General features: G+C 53.6%; 1 protein-coding gene across 50 annotated transcripts; it reads right to left on the bottom strand.

Moving 5' to 3' along the window:
• Positions 1–1,562: 1,562 nt before the first annotated feature.
• PWWP3A (PWWP domain containing 3A, DNA repair factor) lies at positions 1,563–23,328 on the bottom strand. 50 transcript variants are annotated; one of them, XR_014837897.1, is made up of 15 exons: positions 22,823–22,863; positions 21,426–21,554; positions 20,768–20,853; positions 19,200–19,270; positions 17,126–17,788; positions 16,227–16,328; positions 13,175–13,245; positions 11,744–11,820; positions 11,268–11,328; positions 10,090–10,165; positions 9,595–9,645; positions 8,687–9,123; positions 6,487–6,575; positions 2,822–2,972; positions 1,563–2,545 (listed from the first exon to the last, which is right to left on the bottom strand). XR_014837897.1 is itself a non-coding variant. In XM_085013476.1 (14 exons), the coding sequence occupies exons 2-14, from the start codon at positions 21,480–21,482 to the stop codon at positions 2,918–2,920; spliced, it is 1,896 nt and encodes a 631-aa protein (XP_084869602.1). In that variant the 5' UTR covers positions 21,483–21,554; positions 23,144–23,328; the 3' UTR covers positions 1,563–2,917. The 50 variants fall into 50 exon arrangements, 37 of the variants coding, with proteins under 37 accessions (XP_084869602.1, XP_084869619.1, XP_084869603.1 ...); XR_014837896.1 differs by having other exon boundaries at positions 22,820–22,863; XR_002341707.2 differs by having other exon boundaries at positions 22,692–22,863.
• Between the last annotated feature and the right edge of the window lie 241 nt (positions 23,329–23,569).

The raw sequence follows: 23,569 nt of genomic DNA on the forward strand, positions 1-23,569 counted from the left end.
AAGTTAGGCCCCTCTATTCAGGTTCCTGTTTTCCACTAAGGTCCTTGCCCTGCAAGCCCCTGGGAGCCGTCCCGAGGCCCGCACCCCGACCCTCACCCCCACCCCACCAGCCTGCAGATGCCACAGCCCCGATCCACACGCCACTGCAGTCCTTAAGAGACAGCAAAGCAGCCTAGCTGTCCTTGAATTCCCCCAGGTTTCCAGCCTCCAGGGGCCGGGCTCACTGGTTAGGAGGGGGTCAGTAGTCAGACTGATGGCACGATGGGGAGAGGAAGCAGATGGGGGAGGCAAGAGTCTGGGGCAGCACAGGAGATCGCTGAAACCAGGGGCCCACCAGAAGCAGGTCTGCCAGGACAGAGTGACCAGAGGGCCAGTGAGAGGTTGAGGGAAGACAGGAGGGGGATCAAGGGCTGGAGTTTGGCCATGGGAATGGGGAGACTGACCACATTACACAGACTTGCTTCCCTGTGATTTGAGACTCTCTCCATCTGCATTACTTCTTTTAGTCAATTTTCTAGATAAGTGAACTTGAAAAAGTGCCAAAATCTATGCAAGGAAAACCCCGTTCCAGGAAGTAGTTGTGCAGAAATGTGGGACTTTAGGAAAAGCATCTCAGAGTCTGGGGTCTGGCTGGGAAGAGGTTCAGGGCAGGGTGGGCCGGGAGTGGCAGGATGTGATCAGGGCAGGGGTGAAGGCCCTGGGAGGGACAAGACACAGGGCAGCAGGGAGGCCATGCAGAGAGGTGCAGCCAGCTGTGACTCCAGCTGGCAAAGCCCAGGACGGCCAGGGGGCGACCCCGGTGTGGGGGGAGAGGGAGGGAAGCTGTGGCTGTAGTGGACAGGGGTGTGGAAGCCATGGGCCAGCCTTTCATGCTTTAGAAGCAGCCCACTACATTGGCCTCCTGGGGTTTGGGGGCCTGGGGCTACCTCACAGGCCCCTCTAGAACATTCCTCACCTGGCTAGTCGGGTCAATTTGCTCTGCCTTCCTAATACACTGCCCAGCGCCAATTTGGGGCATCACCAGACCCCCACCAACCCACCATGGCCTGCCCCAGTGGCCTTGGGCGGAAGGTTTTTTTTCCCTCCTCTTTTGGCCACACCCTCAACATATGGAAGTTCCCTGGTCAGGGACCCAATCAGAGTTGCAGAGTGACTTAGGCCACAGCTGCAGCAATGCTGGATCCCTAACCCACTCCACCAGCCTAGGGATCGAACCCGTGCTGCCTTAGAGACCAGGCTGGATCCTTAACACACTTCACCAGAGAGGGAACTCCACTCATAACCCACAAAAAACCTAGGCAGTGAGAGCTGGGAACTGGACACTTGCTGGGCACAGGACTGGGGTTGGGGGAGGGGCAAAGCCCCCAGCACACCCTACAGACATCTGCTTTGTTGAGTTGATTGATGCGGAATCGCCTCCCCAGGTGGCTGGGGACGGGGGGGGGGGGGGGGGGGGGGTGGTGCTTAGGATGGAACCTGCAGAAGCAGCCATGGGGGCAGCCCATCTGGCCAGAGCACCCGAGGTTGCCTGCCCGCAGGACCCAGAAAAAAACAGGCAGAGCTGCAAAACAGCATTTAATTCCAGTCTGAAAAGTTCAATTCCACAACCAGAGCTTAGGACACAGATATATAAAAATACTTTACAATAAGAGACTATTCCCACGCAGACCCCTGGCCCACAAGAGCATCTTGCTCTCTGTCCTGACCCATTTCAAGGAGGCTCACTGTTGGTGGACCTTTCTAGAAGGGTGCAAGGCCATGGTGGTGATGCCAGTAGGGCCATCCTCCCAAGCTCAGCCCAGAAAGGACGCCTTTCAGGCCACCCTGGGAGGAACACCTCAGCAGGACCGCTGGGCCAGCGTGTCGACATCTCTATTTAGGTTTAAGTGAAACCAAGAGCGATGTCACACGCCTTCCCGGCCCTCCAACTCAAGGCGTTCAGGCTCAGACGCCAGTCTCTATTCAGGGCACATGCCCTTGTGCCTCCCACGAGACCCTCGCTCCAACTGTCAGGTGCGGACTTCAGGGAGGCCAGTCTCTCCTTAGACGTGGGGTGCAGCCCTGGCGGTGGGGCAGCAGTGTAGCCAGGAGGAGGAGGATGGGGCAGGGCTCACAACTCACGTCCCTGATTCCTTCTGCATGAAACCTCCCATCAGCTTAGGAAAAATAACCCACTGTGGGTGGCTCTGGCCAAAACGGGACTTCTGTAACCACGTCGGGGCCCAGGCCTGCACACAACTGTCTCCAAAGGCAGGGCCCTGAGCCTGGGACCCTGGGGCATCAGGGGAACCCATCTTGTGCTTCGAGCCTCCAGACAAAGGGCTCATTTCTGCAGGTGCTAGGCCCAGGGTGTGAGCTTGTGTCCCAGGCTGCACACACAGGTGTCACAGCTCCAGCTGGCTGGGTGCTGACCCACGCAGAGTGAGCAGAAAGACGCCAGTAAGAATCATGGTCCATTTGGTCTCCTGCACGGCAATCCCAGCAGAGGCCAGAACACCGGAAAGCAGCTGGTCTCTGGTCCTGCCTCTCTCAAACATGGGTTTTTCTCAAAAACAAAATAGAGGCACAACAAACTTAGGAGTCCTCTTAGGAGCAATCACACAAAAGAGGGAAACAAATGGAAAAATACATTGATGTGCCAGGGGCTGTACATTTGTATTAGAGTCTTTAAAGCTCCTCTTTAATGTCAGATACGATGCTTTTTAACATAAAGAACAAATGTGCACCTTCAATGAACCTAGAGTACAGTCACAGGTAATGATGTTAAGCACACACACAAGAAATTCATTTTCGTCCTTTAAAAACCTTTTAGGACCTGTACCTTCCACAAGAGCCAGGAAAGGAGAAGCCGCAGTCAGACGGAGGCAGAGCCCCGCCTGCCCCAGAGCTCTGGGGCAAAACACAGCTTCCTCCGGCCTCAGCACCGACGGTTCCTTTCTTCCAGGAGCTGGTTATCAAATATTTCTTTTTCCCTGCAAAAACAAAAGAAGAAAACTTCCTTTCAGTCATTAATTGCATTTTAAAAGACATAAAGTCTCCCAAAGCAACGGAAATAAAAGCAAAAGTAAACAAATGAGATTCCATCAAATTTATAAGGTTTTTTTGTTTTGTTCTGTCCTTTTACAGCTGCACCCATGGCATATGGAAGGTCCCAGGCTAGGGGTCAAATCAGAGCTGCAACTGCTGGCCCCCACCATAGCCACAGCAACACAGGATCCGAGCTGCACCTTCGACCTACACCACAGCTCACAGCAACACTGGCTCCTGAACCCACTGAGCAAGGCAAGGGAGTAAACCAGGATCCTTGTGGATCCTAGTCAGGTTTGCTACTGCCAAGCCACAACAGGAACTCCTTTTAATCTTTTGCACAGCAAAGGAACAAAATGATAAGACAACCCACAGAATGGGAGAAAATATTTGCAGATGATACAACCGACAAGAGATTAATCTCCAAAATATACAAACAGCTCCTACGGCTCAATATCAAAAAAAAAAAAAAAAAAAAATCAAAAAATGGGCAGAGGACCTAAACATTATTTCTCCAAAGAAGACACACAGATGGCCAATAGGTACAAAAAAAAAGCTAATTGTTATAAAAATGCAAACCAAAACTACAATGAGGTACCACCTCACACTGTTAAGAATAGCCATCATTAATAAGACTACAAATAACAAATGCTGCAGAGGATATGGAGAAAAGGGAACCCTCCTTCAATGTTGGTGGGAATGTAAATTGGTGCAGCCACTATGGAGAACAGTACAGAGGTATCTCAAAAAACCAACAATAAAATAACTATATGATCCAGCAGTCCCGCTCCTGGGCAAATAATTGGAAAAGACAAAAACTCTAATTCTTTTTTTCTTTTTGTCTTTCCTAGGGTCGCACCTGTGGCATATGGAGGTTCCCAGGCTAGGGGTCGAATCAGAGCTGTAGCCGCTGGCCTATGCCACGGCCACAGCAACTTGGGATCCAAGCCACGTCTGTGACCTACAACATAGCTCATGGCAACGCCGGATCGTTAACCCACTGAGCAAGGCCAGGGATCGAACCCACAACCTCATGGTTCCTAGTCAGATTCATTAACCATTGAGCCACGGCGGGAACTCCAACTTTAATTCCTAAAGATACATGAGCCCTATATTCATAGCAGTACTATTCACTACAGCTGAGATGTAGAAACAACCTAAATGTCCACTGACAGGATTAGATTAAGAAGATGGGAGTTCCCGTCGTGGCGCAGTGGTTAACGAATCCGACTAGGAACCATGAGGTTGCGGGTTCGGTCCCTGCCCTTGCTCAGTGGGTTAACGATCCGGCATTGCCGCGAGCTGTGGTGTAGGTTGCAGACGCGGCTCGGATCCTGAGTTGCTGTGGCTCTGGCGTAGGCCGGTGGCTACAGCTCCGATTCAACCCCTAGCCTGGGAATCTCCATATGCCACGGGAGCGGCCCAAGAAATAGCAACAACAACCACAGACAAAAAGACAAAAAAAAAAAAAAAAAAGAAGATGTGGTACATATATAATGTAATGTTACTCAGCCATAAAAAAGAATAAGGGAGTTCCCGTTATGGCTCAGTGGTAACAAATCTGACTAGTATTCATGAGGATGAGGGTTTGATCAGTGGGTTAAGGATCTGGTGTTGCCGTGAGCTGTGGTGTAGGTCACAGACACAGCTCGGATCCCATGTTGCTGTGGCTGTGGCACAGGACAGCAGCTGCAGCTCTGATTGGAACTGTAACTCAGGAATTTCCACATGCCGCAGGTGTGGCCCTAAAAAGATAAAACAAACAAATCCATGTTGCATGGTGTAGGTCACAGGTGTGGATCTGATGTGGCTGTGGCTGTGGCGTAGGCCAGTGGCTACAGCTCCGATTCGACCCCTAGCCTGGAACCTCCATATGTATCAGGTGCAGCCCTTAAAAAACAACAACAAAAAACAAACAAACAAACAAAAAAAACAACACTAGATGGAGTTCCCTTGTGGCACAGTGGGTTAGGGGTCCAGCACTGATACTATGGTGCCTGGACAAAAAACAAAACAAAACAACAACCATTAACAGAGAAGTGTTTAATGGGGACAGAATCAGATTGGGAAGATAAGAAAGTTCTGTAGGTGGACAGTGGGGATAGTCACCTGACAATAGGGTTATGTGTAATGCCAATGAGCTGTGCGCTTAAAAATGGCTAGGATGGGGAGTTCCCGTCGTGGTGCCATGGTTAACAAATCCAACTAGGAACCATGAGGTTGTGGGTTCGGTCCCTGCCCTTGCTCAGTGGGTTAACGATCTGGCGTTGCGGTGAGCTGTGGTGTAGGTTGCAGAAGCAGCTAAGATCCCGCGTTGCTGTGGCTTTGGTGTAGGCTGGTGGCTACAGCTCCGATTCGACCCCTAGCCTGGGAACCTCCACATGCTGTGGCAGCGGCCCAAGAAATAGCAAAAAAAAGACCAAAAAAAAAAAAAAAAAATGGCTACGATGATACATTTTATGTTATTTTACCACAATGAAAAAAAAAAACCTAAAAATAAAAGAAGATGAAATATCAAACCGTCCATAAGTGACTACATAAAAAAAATTTACATTATCGGTTATTGACTGGCCACCCCCTTAGGACAGAGAGAAACTAGGAACGTGATCCTGAAACTGATGACCCACAAGGTAAAAGTAACACAGCAGTTCACAGATCCCACAAGGGAGGCAGCACAAAATCTGTTCCAGAAGCCCCAAGTGGGCAGAAGTACAATGACACTGGTTTGCGCAACAACACTTAAAAGCAACTACAGTGTGAAAGAACAGGAGTGGGCACATCTGGGAAGGGAGCAAAAACGGGACCAAAGAGAAGCCATGTCCCGGAGGCAGCAGAGTGACGGCTGCGGTGCAGCACATCGTTCCATGGGCCCAGGGCCGGGGCTGCAGAGACCTCAGTCCAGAGGAGCAAGCAGGAATCGACCTGCAGAAACCTTGTGCTCCCGGAACAACGTTTGTGCTGGTGGGGAGGCCGCCCAGCCCACAGCTGAGACTGAGATGGAAATGCCCATTCCTGCTCTGCTAATTCAGCTGAGCCCAGGCTCCAGTGGCCACTGCATCCCAGTGGGCAGCACCCAGAGCCCTGTCCAGGGGAGGATTCGGGCCTGGGGCTGAGAGGCTGAACCAGGAGGGGCCAGCAAAGCTGTGCCCGGGCGGCCACAGGCTAAGGCCCTAGTTGAGTCTTCAGCCTGTCACTGCCACGCGGCCCCGCCTGCTCCCTGCTCGGCCTGGCAGCTGGCCCAGAGACGGGATTAGGGGCTCTGGAGGCCAACAGTCCAAGGGCGGCGAACCACACCGATGTGAGGGAAACATCTTGATCACAGCACATCCCAGCCAGCCAGGGCGGCGGCTGCAGCTTTAATCTTGCTGTTTCCTCAAACAGCCACGGCATCGGGGCCATGGGGAGAACGCGCAGGCCCAGCCAACAGCACAACGGCTGGGACAGGTGCCAGCGGCCTACCGGTAGCTGAGGGAAGGTCCTCGGATGTACTTCTCCTCGGCTGTCTTGTAGTCCACTGAGTCCACGGCAGAAATCGCGCAGATGATGGCCTGCAAGAGGGCAGCGGCTCAGGCTCGGGCCAGGCCACGGGGGCTCACAGGGAGCTCAGAGGACCCATGGGCAGCCCAGGCCCACGAGCACAGCCTGCCATATCTCTGCTTCCAGCGAGGTTCCCAAGTAGGTCAACAAGGTCCTCTTTAGGATGAGAGACGAGAGCTCACGTCACCAAAAGCAGAGAATGAGAGGCTGCGTCCAAATGAACTGGGGCAGGTTTAAAAATACATACATTGACTAGGAAAAAAAAAAACAAAGTGGTAATCTGAACACACCATAGATGTCTGATGTTAAAGCATCACTTCTAACTGCTTCAGGTGAGTCACAGGACTGTGGTTACATCAAAAAATACTTTCGGAGTTCCTGTTGTGCCTCGGCAGAAAAGAGCCGGACTAGCGTCTACGAGGATGTGTGTTTGATGCTTGGCCTCACTCAGTGGGTTAAGGATCTGGCGTTGCCATGAGCTGTGGTGTAGGTCACAGATGTGGTGTGGATCTGATGTGGCTGTGGCTGGCAGCTGTAGCTCCGAAGATTTGACCCCTAGCCTGGAAATCTCCATGTGCTACGAGTACGGCCCTTTAAAAAAAAAAAGAAGAGATGGGGGAGTTCCCGTCGTGGCTCAGTGGTTAACAAATCTGACTAGGAACCATGAGGTTGCAGATTTGATCCCCGGCCTTGTTCAGTGGGTTAAGGACCCGGCGTTGCCGTGAGCTGTGGTGCAGGTTGCAGATGTGGCTCAGATCCCAAGTTGCTGCGACTGTGGTGTAGGCCAGTGGCTACAGCTGATTAGACCCCTAGCCTGGGAACCTCCATATGCCGTGGGAGCAGCCCTAGAAAAAGCAAAAAGACAAAAAAAAAGAAAAAAAGGAGTTCCCGTCGTGGCGCAGTGGTTAACGAATCCGACTAGGAACCATGAGGTTGCGGGTTCGGTCCCTGCCCTTGCTCAGTGGGTTAACGATCCGGCATTGCCGCGAGCTGTGGTGTAGGTTGCAGACGCGGCTCGGATCCCGCGTTGCTGTGGCTCTGGCGTAGGCCGGTGGCTACAGCTCCGATTCGACCCCTAGCCTGGGAACCTCCATATGCCGCGGGAGCGGCCCAAGAAATAGCAAAAAGACAAAAAAAAAAAAAAAAAAGACAGAATAAAAAAACTTTAGAGTCCTCATGATTCAAACCAGGGTGGCCCCCCCTTGGCAGAGTTGACGCGGGGGTGTCCAGTTGCTGTGGGGGTAAAGGACACCCCTGCCCCAGCCCCTCCATGCTAGAGGCTCCCCCGAGTCGTGATGACCACAGATGTCCCCTGAGGTCACCTGGTGTCTCTGGGGGGTGGGGGTGGGAATTATTCGTTTTAGAGACATCCACTAAAGTACTTACTGATGGAAAAGGTTTGGGCTGTACCCCAAAATAACCTGAGGAGGGCCTGGTGGTACTGGTGATGTTAGCACATTCCTCCAGCCCAACAATGGACGCTGAAGAGTTAACGACGTTGTTTTATTTATTTTTTATTTACTTATTTTTGCTTTTTAGGGCTGCACCCTCAGCACATGGAGGTTCCCAGGCTGAGGTCAAATCAGAGCTACAGCTGCTGGCCTACCGCACAGTAGGGTAACACTAAATCTGAGCCACGTCTGTGACCTACACCAAGGCTCACAGCAACGCCGGATCCTTAACCCACTGAGAAAAGCCAGGGATCGAAACCACAACCTTATGGTCCCAGATGTATTCACTTCCGCTGTGCCACAACTGAAATTCCACCGTTTTATTTTTTAAATATATTTCTAACTTTCCACAATTACCTAACTTAAAATTTTTGAGTTGGGGTATCTTTCCACATTCCACACATGCCCAGCAGTGCCCGAGGAGCCATGTGTGTGCCCCCCTGCCCACCCTCACCCCAGCTGAGGGGCTCTCCACAGAGGTAAAGCCCCTTCCCTGAGAAACTCATCTCTGGAGGCAACCACCCACTGGGGTCAAGGCCACAGCTCCCCACACTGTGGGCAGACTCAGGCACCTGGCCTGGCTCCACGATGCCCTGGCAAAGCAGGGCTGGGACCCGGCTGCAGACCCCAACCCCACCCATACTGTGCGGAAGGTCCCTCAGGCCGCCTACCTCGGGCAGGAGGACATCCAGGACAAAGCGGATCCTGTCGGCACCCGTGTGTGCCAGAGCTCTGTTGCCCGCCTCCTGGCACAGCCCCTGCAGGTACTTCACCACCAGGTCCAGCTGCTCATCATCCTCCAGGTAAGTCTCCACGCAGGTCACATGTTGCCCCGAGCTCAGGAAGGTCTTCAGCCACCTGGATGGCCTCCTGTTCTTCAGGATGTCCCGAAGGTGGCCCTCAGCACCCCTGGCCTTCACGATGTATTCCACCAGCCTCTGGTTGGCACGGTCCCGGGCGGCCCTCGAACGGTCAGGGAGGACCTTCCTGCAGGCCTGCCTCCTGCCCTTCGGGCCCCCCACTGTGGGCTCCTCCAGGTCCCCCCTGCTCAGCTGGGGGAACCTGGTCCCCTGGACGTCCTGCTGGATTGACTTGCGGACAGGGTAGCCTGCAGAGGAAGTGCACAAGCTCCTGTGACTGTGGGTACCACTCAGGGCTGGGGTTGGACACCACGCTCCAGGAGGAACCACCACGTTCCCCTCAGACAGGACTCCGCCTCTCTCCCCAGCTCTGCCCTCCACCCCTGCCCCACTGAAGAGCATCATTTCATGCAGCCCAACTCTGGAATGACCAGCAACCAACTGCTAGCAACAGGGAGGCAGAGGAAAGGACCATCCAGACACCCCTGCATCAGGCAAGGCTCCGTACAGCCAACAAAACACCACCAGTGCTGACAGCAGGTGTGAGTGGGTAGCCACCAGCCCAGACGCAAAGCAGGGAAGAAACCCACAGCGGCTCCCCTCCCACTGAGTGAGGCCAGGAATTGAACCCGCATCCTCATGGATACTAGTCAGGTCCATTACTGCTGAGCCACGATGGGAACTCCAGGTCCCACTTTAAAGGATTCTGGCGGACTTACTTATGTCAGCTGCATAATATTCCAGAAAAGAGCCGGTGAAAGAACCACAGCCTGCGGGGGGGGGGGGGGGCAGGGGAAGCCAGGTCACACATATGAGGAGACGCTCAGGAAATCCCTTCCCAGGTGGTCCCATCCAAGTGCCCTGACCTGGAGTCCAGGCCCCAAGCGACCCACCCCACCACCCGGCGAGAGGACTTGGGGCACAGAGAATACGCTGGCTCCAGAAAGGCCAGGGGTTTTTTACTAACGACACCACAGTCTATAGAGTCTTGACAGCTGAACTTGAGATAGGCAGAAACCAGCTCGGACTCAGAAACTGTTTTGTTCAGACCCAGGATTTTGGCTTCCACCAGCTGCCTCCCCCCGTCCCGCCCACCGCCTCTGTGCAGAGAACACTGGTAGGGGCTGGGCCAGACAGCCAGTGGGAAGAGGCTGCACTCTGCCCCACGCTGCTGTCCCCCTTCTCTCTGAGCGAGGGCGCTGCTGCCCGCGTACCGAGCCGGACCCTGTAGTCGGTGATGAGCGAGACGCACCAGCCGATGGCCTGACCAAAGTCTTCCTTGGCCTCGTCCTGCAACGAAACCCACACAGTGGGTGTCAGTGGGAGCCATGGGGAGCTATTCCAACATGTGTCCTCCACTCCCTTGTCCACAGAGGGCGCTGAAAGGACCACAGACCATACAAAAGAGGGTGGGGAACACAGCCAAGTGCAGCCGATGGATCCCTAAACTTGAGGTCACATGAAATAAACCTGCAGACACCTCTAGGCCCACTGCTCCCAACAGAGCAGGGGCAGCCGGGAGAAGTACTGCCCTGGAGGGGAGAGACCCTGGGCCTCATGGTCCTCACAACAAACCAAAGTGGTTACCCCTATGAGGACCCCTGCGCTGGGACAATGAATGAAATTAACCTGAAATCCACAGGCGTGTGATGGAAATGGGCGGGCAGCTATGGAGGAGGAGGACACAGGGGTCTCCGCCAGGCTTGCTGACTTGTTGGGACAGGCCAGCACCAACTCCCAGGAGGCAGTGCTCCCTGCTGTGCCAGTGGCCTGGCAGCACTGAGAACAGTGGGCAGCAGAAGGTTTCCTGGGCGGCCCCACTGTGTCCCCCTAATCTGAGGAACCAACTCAGATGATACCCCTCACCCAGGACAGTATCTCCCACACAGACCCCAGAGAGCCTGCTGACGCAGCCAGGAAAACCAGGCCTCAGAGTGAGCCTGACTGGCCCCACCACATCAACCCAGCAGCGGTTTGTGTTCCAGAGTTAACAGCACTCAGTGCAGACCAGCTCTCAGGGGGTTGTGAGCAAGGCATGGATGAGAGAGCTGGTCACAGAGCCACAGGTATGTGGTCCAGGAGCCCCATGCAGAGTGTCCACTGCTCCCCAACGTGGGCAGTGCCCAGGCCCTGGCTTAGAACCACTGGTCTCAGAAGGAGCTAGAAGCCCTGTCACCTCCCCTCAGCGTGGTGCACCCTGTGCTCCAAGCCAAGCCCATATGGAGGGGACAAGAGCCCCCTCCCTGGTGCTAGGAGAACCCAGGGCACCAGTCCCCAGAGCAGCGGCCACAACCGGGTTGTAGACTGCCACTGTTTTGAGGGTCACATGGAGGACACGGTTACCATCCACCAAACCAGGCCTTCAAAGCAGCACCAATAACCATTCACTTACCAGAAACGCCTGCTTCTCCTTACAATCAAAATGCTTCAGCCGTCTAAGAGACACCGTGATGCTTGAAGCAGAGAGAGAAAAGGTTAACATGAATGGACTCCACCTCAAGACCTGGGAGCTCCTTTCCTCAGAGGGAGTCACGGAGTGCCCGAGGGTCCCTGGTCCTCCCATCCCCATGGCAGCAGGGGCTGTCTGCGAGGCCCGGCAGGTGACGCTTCCACCCCATGGTGCAGGACCACAGGACTCCAGGGACCACCAGGCAACTAAACCGCGGCAAAACAAAGGCTGAGGCAGAGGCTGTTCTCAGCACCTGCAGTGACCAACTCCTGCAGCAGTTCTAGGAAGCGGGGGGTTCGATGAGGGTCCGACTGGGACCTTGCTTCGGGCATCAGATTTCGGGGCCTGCAGGGGTACTCCTCCACCAGCCATCACCCCACCCTGGAAGCACTCATCAAGAACAAAGAAGAGTGTATTACCCTCTCCCTTTGGGGTTCATGTTTCCTTCAATAAAAAGCACGCTTGCTTTCTTATCCCTTCGCCTGACACTCTTGACCTGTTGGCAAATGCAAGAACAAAAGGTGTCAAGGACCCAAAGGTGGTGGGTTTCAGGCACCATCCTGACGTCACTTCATTAAGCATGTGACAAAGGGCACAGTCAGCTCGGGAACACAGAGACAAAGCTAACACTCGGAAACACCCAGAAACCACCTACATCGCTCTTAGCACTTTGACAAGGATCAGGCCCACTGCCCCACCATCCCTGCCCATCTTGGCTGGAGAGCCTCTTCATCTGGGGGACAAGCAGGCGAGCTCAGAACTGGCCTCCCCACAGCTTTCCGCACCTCTGCTGCACTGGCACCCTGTCAACCAGCAGGCTGGTGAAAAGGAGAGGTGTGAGGAAGGCTGCCAACGGCGGAGGACATGGTGCCTCCAGGAAGCAAGTGCTGGCGGGGCGGGAGGTGAGGGACCCTGTAACCAGCCCCCTGCAACCTGTCCAGAGGCTGCTTGAAAATGGCGCTGCACCTACATGTCTGTGCTCCGCCTACAGACCCTTTAATCCTGTCCTTCCTGAACGAGTCAGTCATGTGCCAGGGGCCATGCTGGTCTGGACGAGACCAAGCTCATCACCACAACAAAAGCTCCTGCACGGTGGCAAATACCTTCCCCGTTTACTCTCTCCTAAAAATTAAAGAACCAGAGCCAGGACCGTCAGAATCCCATCTCTGCCTACAGAGGACAAAGCGGGGATTAAAGAGGAGACTGAAGGGGCGACAGCAGCCAGGCAGTGCTGAGGGGTGTCCACCACACTGGGGGCACGGCCGGAACCCCACACACCTGCCACTGCTTGGACAAAGGGCCCCACCCCAACCTGAGAATGAAAGTGCTATGACAGGGAAAAGGCCCAAAGTGCATGACATTTAAAATGAGCCGGGAGTTCCTGTCATGGCTCAGCAGAAATGAATCCAACTAGGAACCATGAGGTTGCAGGTTCAATCCCTGGCCTCACTCAGTGGGTTAAGGATGTGGCACTGCCGTGAGGTGTGGTGTAGGTTGCAGATCGGGCTCAGATCTGACATTACTGTGACTGGTGTAGGCCGGCAGCTGTAGCTCCGATTCGATCCCTAGCCTGGGAACTTCCACATGCTGTGGGCGGCCCTAAAAAAAACAAAAATAAAATAAGCAAACCACAGGCATTTTAGGGAGGCAGGCTTCCTAAGTCTGCTTGGCAACGACCTGACCTATAAAGCCTTGCAGTCCACTATGCCAGAAGGCCTCCTTAGGTAAGTGCGCCGTGTCTGCAGGACGGGCGCCCCTGCTGTCTCCCCGGCAACCGCCCAACACTGAGGAACGGACGACCTCACATTCAGGACCGACTGACCAAGAGTGAGATGGAGGAGGGTTCTTACCACGGCAGGCCAGAATGGGTATTTTTGGTATTTAAGCCAGACTAACATTCCTACTTCAAATGAACGCGGTTCTAGAATTTAGAGAAAGAAGAAACAAAGAGACAAGTTAGAGAAACGTCAAGCATAACAGCTTGACAAACTACACAATTACAGAGATGCTGTCTCAGCCTGGTGCTGACGTGGTTCCCATAAGAGAGCCGAGAGCTCGAGGGGCAGGTCTGAGACCCGTCCCCACCCCAGCCTGTCATTAGAATCTAAGTGCTGACCAGAGCCTGGGTCTGCTCACTGGGTGCTGGCGGGCGGGGGCTCAGTGCCACCTCTACAACTTCTAAGTCTCATGCTAGTCCAGAATAAAGAAAGCACTTGTTGGAGTTCCCGTCGTGGCTCAGCGATTAACAAACCCAACTGGCATTCATGAAGACGCAGGTTTGTTCCCTGGTCTCACTCATTGGGTTAAGGATCCAATGCTGCCATAAGCTGTGGTGGCAGATGCAGCTCGGATTCCGTGTTGCTGTAGCCGTGGCGTAGGCCAGAAGCTGCAGCTCCGATTTGGAGGCTATAGTTCCAACTGGACCCCTAGTCTGGAAACCGCCAAATGCAGCAGGTACGGCCCTAAAAAGATAAAAAAATAAAATAAAATAAAACACAGAGTTCCCATTGTGGCTCAGCGGGTTAAGAATCCGACTAGTATCCTTGAGAATGTGGGTGTGACCCCTAACCTCCCTCAGTGGGTTAAGGATCCAGCATCGCCGCAAGCTACAGCATAGGTCAAAGATGTGGTTTGGATCCCATGCTACTGTGGCTGTGGTACAGGCCAGCAGCCGCAGCTCCAATTCAACCCCTAGCCTGGGAACCTCCATATGCGGAAGGTGCGGCCCTAAAATAAATAAATAAATAAATAAAACAAAATAACGGCTGCACCCATGGCATATGGAAGTTCCCGGGCTAGGGGCTGAATTGGAACTGTGGCTGCAGGCCTACACATAGCCATGGCAATGCCAGATCCAAGCCATATCTGTGACCTATACTGCAGCTTGCAGCAACACCAGATTCTTAACTTACTAAGAAAGGCCAGGGATCAAACCCGTATCCTCATGGATACTAGTTAGCTTTTTTTTTTTTTTTTTTTTTTTTGTCTTTTTGTCTTTTTGCTATTTCTTTGGGCCGCTCCCGCGGCATATGGAGGTTCCCAGGCTAGGGGTCTAATCGGAGCTGTAGCCACTGGCCTACGCCAGAGCCACAGCAACGCAGTATCCGAGCCGCGTCTGCAACCTACACCACAGCCCACGGCAACGCCGGATCGTTAACCCACTGAGCAAGGGCAGGGACCGAACCCGCAACCTCATGGTTCCTAGTCGGATTCGTTAACCACTGCACCACGACGGGAACTCCTAGTTAGCTTTTTAACCTGCTGTGCCACAACAGGAACTCCAGGATAAATTTCTGAGAATCTCATCAGTCTGAGAAACTGGGTGTTTTAAAAAGCAAGAAAAAGGAGTTCCCTGGTGGCTCAGCAGGTAAGGACTCGGTGTTGTCACTGCAGTGGCTTGGGTCATTGTTGGGGCACGGATCATTTCCACATGCTGCTGGCACAGCTAAAAAAAAAAAAAGAGAGAGAGAGAGAGAGAACGAGAACTATTTCAGTAATCTTTAGAAAATGAGAGATTATTTTTTTTTTCTTTCTTTTCTGTCTTTTTATGGCTGCACCCGTAGCATGCGAAAGTTGCCAGGCTCAGGGGCAAATTCGAGCTACAGCTGCCAGCCTGCGCCACAGCCACAGCAACACCAGGTCCAAACTACAAATTATTTCTGAACAAGACTTAACTATGTTCCCAACCAAGAACGTTCCAGAATGAGTAAATAATACTTAATATTTAAATATCACAAAATCAGGTAACACAAGCTGCAGGACCAAAGATTCAGGTTCATGGCGCCGTTGTCTCCTGGAAGAAAAAGCCCTGTGGCGCCTGACAGACAAGAGGAAGGTCTGCGAGGATAGAGACTGGGAGCGGGGGCCTGTGGCACATGGGGGAGGGGAGCATAAGGGCACCCCAAGGACAATGGGTCACAGGCACAGACAGCCGACTCAGGGCCCAGCCAGGAAACACTGAAAAACCAAAACCATATGGAAGACAAAACTGAGAGAAAAAAGCCAGTGCTAGGGTCTCGGCGCTGAGGTGACCAACCCCAGGTGGCAATGAGGACATAAACACCCTTCACAAGGAGGCGCGGTGTCTTTCTCGTTGCCCAGTAAGTCCCTGGGAGCCGATGCCACCGTCACTCCCCAGAGCCCACATGCTGCAGCCTCCAGGCGTGGAAACGTCCAGACACCCAAAGGATAGGAACGGCTTGGTGAGCGAACACCCATCACTCTCAGTGCATGATGACCAGTCACCACCAGGAATGACCAGCAGAGCCATGGGAAACGCCCAGGACATGGTTGCGCAGAGAGAGTCGGAGGGGACCCGCAGGCCGCCCTGGACTGGCTGTGCAATGCCCTGCGAATATCTAATTCTTTCACAATGAAGAGATCAAAAACAACAACAACAAAACAAAAAAACGCCCAAACCAGACCACATTACACTAAATGGTTAAAAAGTGAGTCTGACAATGGACCCAGCTCTGAAGGGCTTAGTTCAAAACCAACTTTCTGTAGCTGGTTCGTCTGGTTGTTTGGCCCGCTGCATCGGACCTGCGGGGCAGGACCGTGGGGCCCAATGCTGCACCTGGGGGTGCAATGCGCACACATGGGGGCGGGAGACCCTGCCTCCTGGGACACAGTCCTGAAGCAGCGTCAGGCCACACCCAAGTGATGGCGACAGAGCACATCCGGACAGAGCACATCTACTCACTCGGTACCCTCAGCCCCCTGGGAGCAGCAGGACGCAGGCAGGAAGCAGGGTTTTGGGGCTGGCCCGCTCAGCCCATGGGCTCCTCTCTGCGGAACTGTCCTCCAGACACAGAACCCAGGACTCTCCAGGCAGCGGGAAACCTCCCCCCAAAGCCGCGGGCAGCACCACCGGGAGTGCGCCCAGGGCTCCTGGGGCCTCACCGTGATACAGGAGGATCCTAGGGGGCTCTTCATCCTCCTCGTCCTCCTCCAGGATAGACCTGACGGAATTCAACTCTACCGACTCCTCAGAAGACTGACGGGCTGCCAACAGCGGAGACCAGACCATCACCCTCGTGATCCTGGGGACTGACCCCAGGAAAGCAGCTCACGATGCATGAGCACGAGCACAAAGTTACACAGCCACACTAGGGCAGGGAGCGTGTGAGGAAAGCACATTGATGAGAGAAAAAGAGCAGAAGAGAGGGGCTGACAGAAGCAGGAGGAACAGGGTTGGGGGGGTTCCCTACTCACGCGCCCTCAGATTTGCGGGCAGCCAAGGTGGCGGGCAGCCACCCTCCCTGGGGAAAACAGCAAGGGGGCCTTGGTGAGGTGGACCCTCGAGAGATGGGCAGAAGGAGGCAGGAACGCAGGAGTGAGGCAGGAGCAGAGATTAGTTTCTGAATTAGCATTTCAAAACTAACGCTGCTGTGAGAGAATCAGAGCGCATGGCTGGAGCCACACAAAAATACACCCACACAGGAATCCTTAAAAAGTCAGGAGCCTCTTCAGTGAGTTAATCGCTTCTGAGATTCCTGCCTGTTTACCAGGGGTGCATTACCACAGGCCCCGCGATAACGCAGCATAAAGGACTTAATCCTTGGGGGAGCAGATGCAGCCTCGGCAGGGCCACAAAGCCTCCGCATGTCTGCTCCACTCCCTCTGGTGCCAAACAAAATAAAAACACCATGATTTGGAGTCAGTGGGAGAAGCTTTAACCCAAAGGGGAGACAAACAAAAAGGACGGAAGGGATCTGTGTTCAATGATCGCGTTAGGATCTGGTTAGACGCTCAGTGTCCGTCCCAGCTGACTGTGGGCTTCCCCTGTCCAGCACCTTTACCTTCGTCCAGGAGATGGTCGTTTCCAAAGTCCTCTGCGGGGCCCAGCCGAACAGTGCTGCCATCTGGGCTGCGGGTATCTGGGCTTCGGGCATGAGGGTAGGCCACAGGTCCCGGGGACAGAAGCGTGGCAGGGCTGCCCAGGGTACCCTCCTCCCCAGCTCTGGGAGGTGAACACAGGGCCTTGTTCTCCTCTGATACCAGAAGCCTGTTCTGACTGAAGCTGGCCTCCTGGGCTGGGCTTCTACCCCTTTTACTTGGGGTCGTCCAGTTCTCCCGGGATCTTCTGGGTCCACCGTCAGCTGAGGAGAGTGCGGGGGCAGGTGGGCATCCACCGCGCCCAAGCCCGTCCTTGTGGTCCACTTGGCATGTGGGGTCCTTCTCAAGAGGAGTCGGCCCCGAGAGCCTCTGGTGCAGGCGCTCCCTCCTCTGGGCTCTGCGACAGCCCAATGCATCCTCGAGCAGCGAAGGTGTGGGGCTGGGGCCGTAGGGTGAAGGGGCTGGTTCCGCAGGCTTCTCACTCGGAGACACAGTGGCCCTTTCTTCCCTCGAAGTGCTTTCTTCCTGCAAATAGCTCCTCTCATTCAGCACGTCCAGGGCCACTCGAAGTGCGCGCCGGTAGGCCAGCTCCTCTAGGGGTGCGGCCAGCACTGCGCTCTCAGAGGCTAGAGAAGAGGGAACAAAGCCCTGACATCGGGGTCCGGCACCGAGGGCCTGGAGGCCACCGTGTCCCCACCTTCATCTTTCCAGGACAGGAGCCTGGCTATCCAACACCAGCCACTGGGTCAGGGCTGCAAGGCTGCATTTTCCCAAAGAGAAAAGTGAATGACCCTACCCTGATTGGGTGACAATGATAAACTCCTCCAAGTTACACAACAAAGCCACCAGCACAATGTATTCAGATGTTTCTCAAATCCTCTCAGCTTTACAGTTTCAAATTCAATCAGGGTCCATCAAAACCCAGGCCAGCTCAATAAAGACCCGGCAGGCAGTACACTCCCCTCCCGGGTTGGGGGGGGGGGGGAGTGGGGTGAGGACCGGCCCAGCGCAAAGGCTCTTTGTGGGCCAGGCAAATGTCCACACTGCTCTGCAAGGGCATTTCAAAGCAGAAAACAGGACCAGGCCCTGGAACTCTCAGCCTGACCTCCCCGCTGCCAACAGTTTTATTCATTCATTGCCACACACAGGCATGGCACTATCTGTTTGAACAAGATGATGGAGGCAGTATCATAGCTCAGCGGGCGTAATACCTCAATCAACATGGTATTTTCCTGTTTAATATTAACAGACACCCAGCTTCCCACTATACCACAATCTGCAGGAGCAATGACCGTGGTCCAGGGCTGGCAGCCAACACCACCTAAACAGCCGGGAACCACCACCGTTCCCTCCAGAGGCACAGGGAGACGGGCCCTACTCTGCATCACTGCTGGAAGGAATTCTGGGCCAGCTTGTCCCTAGACAGAAAGAGTTCCCTGCATGCGGGATGAGCGTGCCCCTGCTGCGGAGAGAAAGCACTCGCCTGTCTGGGTCTGCCTCACAGGGGCCGTGTGCCAGGCTAGGGCCAAGTCGAGTGCAGTGGAGCAGGAGTCACAGGGCTCCGCTCCCAAGCTGGCAGCCTGCACACTACGGTGGGTAGTAGCTTTCTCCCCTGGGGCTCGGCAATGGAGTTTAGATCCACACTGGACGGCAATCTCAAACCTCGGGACAGAGACTGCACCAGCAACAGAATTATTTCACAGTCTTACTATGTAAGAAGCAAAAACAAACAAACAAACAAACAAACAAACAAACGCGAAAGAGAGAGAGACAGAGACTGAACACCCTCCCCCTGTCGCTCAGGGCTGCACACCCACTCTGCATGCCCTGCAGGCCACCCCAGGAGTCAAGAACAGTGTGGGCTCCAGGGACAAATTCTACAAAGGCTGAAGAAAGCAGATGCTCCTGGTTCTTCGGCTCAGGGAAAAACCGGTGAATGGGGTACACTCCCTCCCCCCACGAGAGCAGCGTCTCAGCGTCCTCCCAAGCTGCCTCTGACTGTGGAAAGCTGCCGGTTATGTGAAAACACGCTCTTACCTAAAGAGGAGGCAATGCTTTCAATGTGAGACTTCTCCAGGATCTTGGCCCTCTTGTTCATTACCTTAATTCTGCAGGGACAGAAACGGCCGTTAGACGCCATCAAGATGTTTTCAAACTTGTTTTTCTGGAGATGACAAAAGAATGAGATTCATTTTCTTCCTCCACACCCTTACACTTAAACCAAAAGTCACAGCCAACAAGGAATTCGCACGCCTGAGGTTAGAGGCAGCAAGGACTCTGGTGAATGTGGAGGGTTTTATTTTTTTTCCCCTTCCCCTTTTAAGACAAAAAAAGGTTGGCTGGATTTTAGAGTAAAAATGAATTCAAATTGTGACTCTTATGAGGCAAATCCCACTTTCAACTGCACAAATAACTCCTTTGTTACATTTTCAGAGTAGATGATAATGTCACTAGAAGCTGTTTACAGCCCAGCAGGTGTGTTTTAGTTTAAAAGGATGTGCTTTCCTTTTAAACTCGAGTATTCAATTACCTTCCCAGCCTCAGGGAAAGTGTGAGCTGAGGACTAAGCAGGCGTCCAAGCAAGCAGCTCTGCAGAGAGAGGGATGGGGACGCAGGGAAGCTGGAAGGGGAGCTGACCAGGTTTTATTCTTCATTTAGAACTGGGAATTTTCAGTAGTCACACAGGACCTGGGCATTCCAGTGGTGCCTGGTGACCTATGTCCTTCAAGTGAAGGACAACCCAGATCACAATATAAAGCTACCCCACACCCATGCCCACGCATTTGCTGTCTGAATGCTAAAGGACAGCTTCCTGTTAGAAGGACAGGCTCAAACATCAAACATTCCAAGACTCATGGGGCTGTCACACTAGTTTCTGGAAAAAAGAAACAGAAATAAATCTGTGGGAAGGAAACATCCCCACCTGAACCCCAGCAACCATTCACCTAGTATATAATTTATATTTACGCCATTTTTTTGGGGGGGGGGAGGGCCAGGGCCAGGGCAAAAACCTGTGCCACAGCATTGACAACGCCAGATCCTTCACCCGCTGAGCCACCAGGGAGCTCCTGTATTTACTCCGCTTTTATACTGATCTCTCTGTAGATCACACACAATACCTTGCAAAGATCTTCAATTTCTCAAACATATGTGAAATAAAACCAGTTTTCCTCTTACGGCTGTTATTAGCACTTCCAGGAACTAAAGGGATAAGAAGCCCTTAAAAGAAAACTTCCCTTTTTTTTTTTGGAAGTGGGTGTGTGGGGGGGTGGTATCAGAAATCCCACATGGAAAAAAAATATACAGTATTACAAAAACACAACATGAGGGAGTTCCCATCGTGATTCAGCAGTTAAGGAACCCAAACCCAACCAATATCCATTAGGACTCTGGTTTGATCCCTGGCCTCACTCAGTGAGCTAAGGATCTGGGGTTGCCCTGAGCTGTGGTGTAGGTCGCAGACGCAGCTTGGATTCCGAGTTGCTGTGGCTATGGTGTAGATGGGCAGCTGCAGCTCTGATTCGACCCCTAGCCTGGGAAATTCCATATGCCGCAGGTACAACCCTAAAAAGACAAAAAAACAAAACAAAAACACAACACTTAACTTTTTGTCTAAGGAGAGTATCTGAACGTTTAGGAAAATATTCTTTTTTCTCTTATTTTTTGCTGATTTCTCAGTTCCGGCCAAGACCTACATTTAAAAAAAAAAAAAAATGTAACTAAGACACAACAAACTGCTGACCCAAAGCAAGATGCAGTGGCCACACATAAACACAAATGCAATAGCTGATTGACTTTTAAAGTATACAAGTGAGCTAGCTTCAGAAGTATGGAAACTGAGGCACGAGGGCAGTAGCAGACACAGACCAGAACCCAGGATTTTGCTGCGCACTCTGGCACTCTGCCTACGGCGTTGCTGGAAAAGCTCCCCAAGATACTCCTGTTATTTACTCTCAGGGCGCCTTGCCAGAGATTTCCTTCAGTTAGTCTTACATGCCTTTTTATAGCTGACTCTGTTAAAGAATTTTTTTTCTGGGTGGAAAAAAAAAAGAGAGAGACTGACTTCCGGAAGTGTAACCTTGTAAGCACTCGACCAAAACCCCATTAAATGGGGAATGAGAATCAGTGCCAACAGATAGCAGCGCCAACTGTTCAGACTCAATTATTTCACTGAAGCAACTCCTAGGTATTTCCTGATAAAGATTTTACTTGTCAGCCGAAAGTCATTTCTAATTCCTGAAATTACAGAATAATGGCTGTCACCTTTGCAGGCCATAATCGCTCTTTCCATTTGCAGAGGACATACTTGGCATCCGTCATGATTTAGACTCATGTGGCAAGTGGTAATGATTTGGCACAAACAAAGTACTTGAAGGTCTGACGCGATGTGCCCTGCAACAAAATGTGCACGGTGGTTTACAACATCGTTTGCTTTCGATTTCAAGGCAGATATAACTCTCAAGGGCAAAGGTTGGGGGGGGGGGTCCTCAAGTAGATGGTTCAATTCCATCATCTTGCACTGAGGGGCTCAATGCCAAAAAGAAATGACTGGCTTTGGTACTAGAAAAGCGCCTAGATTATTTTCATCGATAAAATACAGCCAAGTTCCCTCCCGAAGGCTCCGTCTGGATTATTTTTAAAAGGCTCCTGAATAAATAATGTCTGTGCTAAAGGCCCGCCTCTGTCCTCAGCACAAGAGGTGTTTTTAAACAATCAACGCTTACAAGCCTCCCTCGTTACGAGAGACTTAACATTTGACCACGGTGCAAAAAAATAAAATAAAATTGGAGGAAAGTGACTGCTCTTCTGGCTGCTGTGTCCCAGAAAGGACGGGGACAGCTGCAGACCGTTCGTGACATCAATCGGGAAGGCTGATCTAGCTGTTGACAGAAAAGAAAAGGTGGGGGGGTTCATCTGTGCAAAGTGGGGTTCACCACAGCGGGAGGGGGTGTGCCCAGTTAGCAGAGGAAGGGAGTTCAGGCAGCAGAGGTGGAATGTAGAGACAGAGAAGGGGTTAAGGCAGCAGATTCAGGAAGTAGAGATGGGTTCAAGCAGAAGAAGAGACAGCAGAGAGCAATTCAGGCAGCAGAGGTGGGGGTTCAGGGAGCAGAGGAGGGGTTCAGACAGCAAAGGAGACATTCAGGGAGGAGAAGTGGGATTCAGGTAGCAGAAGAAAGATCCAAGGAGCAGAGGTGGGGTTCAGGCAGAAGAGGAGAAGGTGCAGGGATGAGAGGAGAGGATTCAGGGAGCAGAGATGGTGGTTCAGGTATCAAAGAATGGGTTCAGACAGCAAAGGAGAGACTCGGGGAACAGAGGTGGGGTTCAGGGAGCTGAGATGGGGTTCGGGGACAGAAGGGGATGTTCAAACAGAAAAGAGATTCAGGTACGAGAGAGCAAAAGAGGATTCAATAAACAGAGGCTCTCTCCCGCGACAGAGCCTCTTTCGGGGTCCGCCCCTCCCCCCAAGCCCGGCCCCGCCGCCTCTGCCCCCGCCCGGCCGACCCGAAGGGCGCAGCCCGCCGGGCTCACCGGGCACCCGGCCTCCACAACGCGGCGTCCCTGGAGCTCAGCGCGGAGGGCGAGGAGGCCGCAGCGGCCCAACGGCGGTCGCACCCGCGCCGCCCCAGGCCCCGCCGCCCGCTCCCGCCCGCGCTCACCACCTCCTCCACCACCGCCGCCACCGCCGCCGCCGCCGCCGCTCCCGCGGGCCGGGGGCGGAGCCAGCCTGGCGCCGCAAGTCCCACCCACGCCTCTGACCAATGGGCGCCAGCGCCAGCGCCGCGGCCCTGCCCCTTCCGCCCGGCGGGGAGCAAAGTGACGAGAGAACGCGCGGGGGTGCGCGGGCGCGCGCGAGACTGACTGACGGGCGCGAGGTGGGCGGCGAGGACTGTGGCTGTGTCCTGCAGGTTCACGTGTGCGCCCGCGGGCCCCTGCCCGTGCCCGTGAAGCCCGCGCTGCCCTCTGTCTCCGCCCCGCCTCACCCGGCCCCTAGGGAAGCCTCGAGAGCCTTCCAGAACCTTCCGCGGTGTTTTGCCAATAGCCCACTTCGGTGGGCGGTGACCTGGGAAGCAGGAACCGCTGGCCGCGCCTTTGCCACTGCGGTGGCTCGTGCGGAGTCGGTTTGCAGACGGAGTGCGCCAGGGAGATCCCACGTCAGAGTGTTTTCCCTGCGCCCCTGGCCGCCCCGGAAGTGATGGAAAGCAGAATTGGGGGTCAGGAGTGGGAGTGCAGCCTCTCCTTCGGCCTGCATGGTGAAGTTTCTGGGTCACACAAGGCTTGTCCAAAGGGCCCAGAGTTCGGGGACCGAGGTGTCCAGTGGGGCGCCCAGTTTTGGCCCCAGGTGGATAACAACACCTTAGAGTCTCAGTTCACATGAGATTTTGATGCCCTACTTCCATCGGTTTTTG

This window comes from Sus scrofa, chromosome 2 (genome assembly GCF_054392235.1).
Source record: "Sus scrofa isolate SSC_HxYL_T2T_F1_AM1 chromosome 2, Sscrofa_HxYL_maternal_Yorkshire_Landrace_v2.0, whole genome shotgun sequence".
NCBI lineage: Eukaryota > Metazoa > Chordata > Mammalia > Artiodactyla > Suidae > Sus > Sus scrofa.

Excerpts from the sequence above, each read along its gene's own strand:
- PWWP3A (XM_085013476.1), bottom strand. The coding sequence starts at position 21,482 with ATGACGGATGCCAAGTATGTCCTCTGCAAATGGAAAGAGCGATTATGG. Across the intron at positions 20,854-21,425 it reads AGCGATTATGGCCTGCAAAG|GTCTTGGCCGGAACTGAGAA; the intron begins GTGACAGCCATT and ends TTTTAAATGTAG. Across the intron at positions 17,789-19,199 it reads AAGCATTGCCTCCTCTTTAG|CCTCTGAGAGCGCAGTGCTG; the intron begins GTAAGAGCGTGT and ends CCTCTTCTCTAG.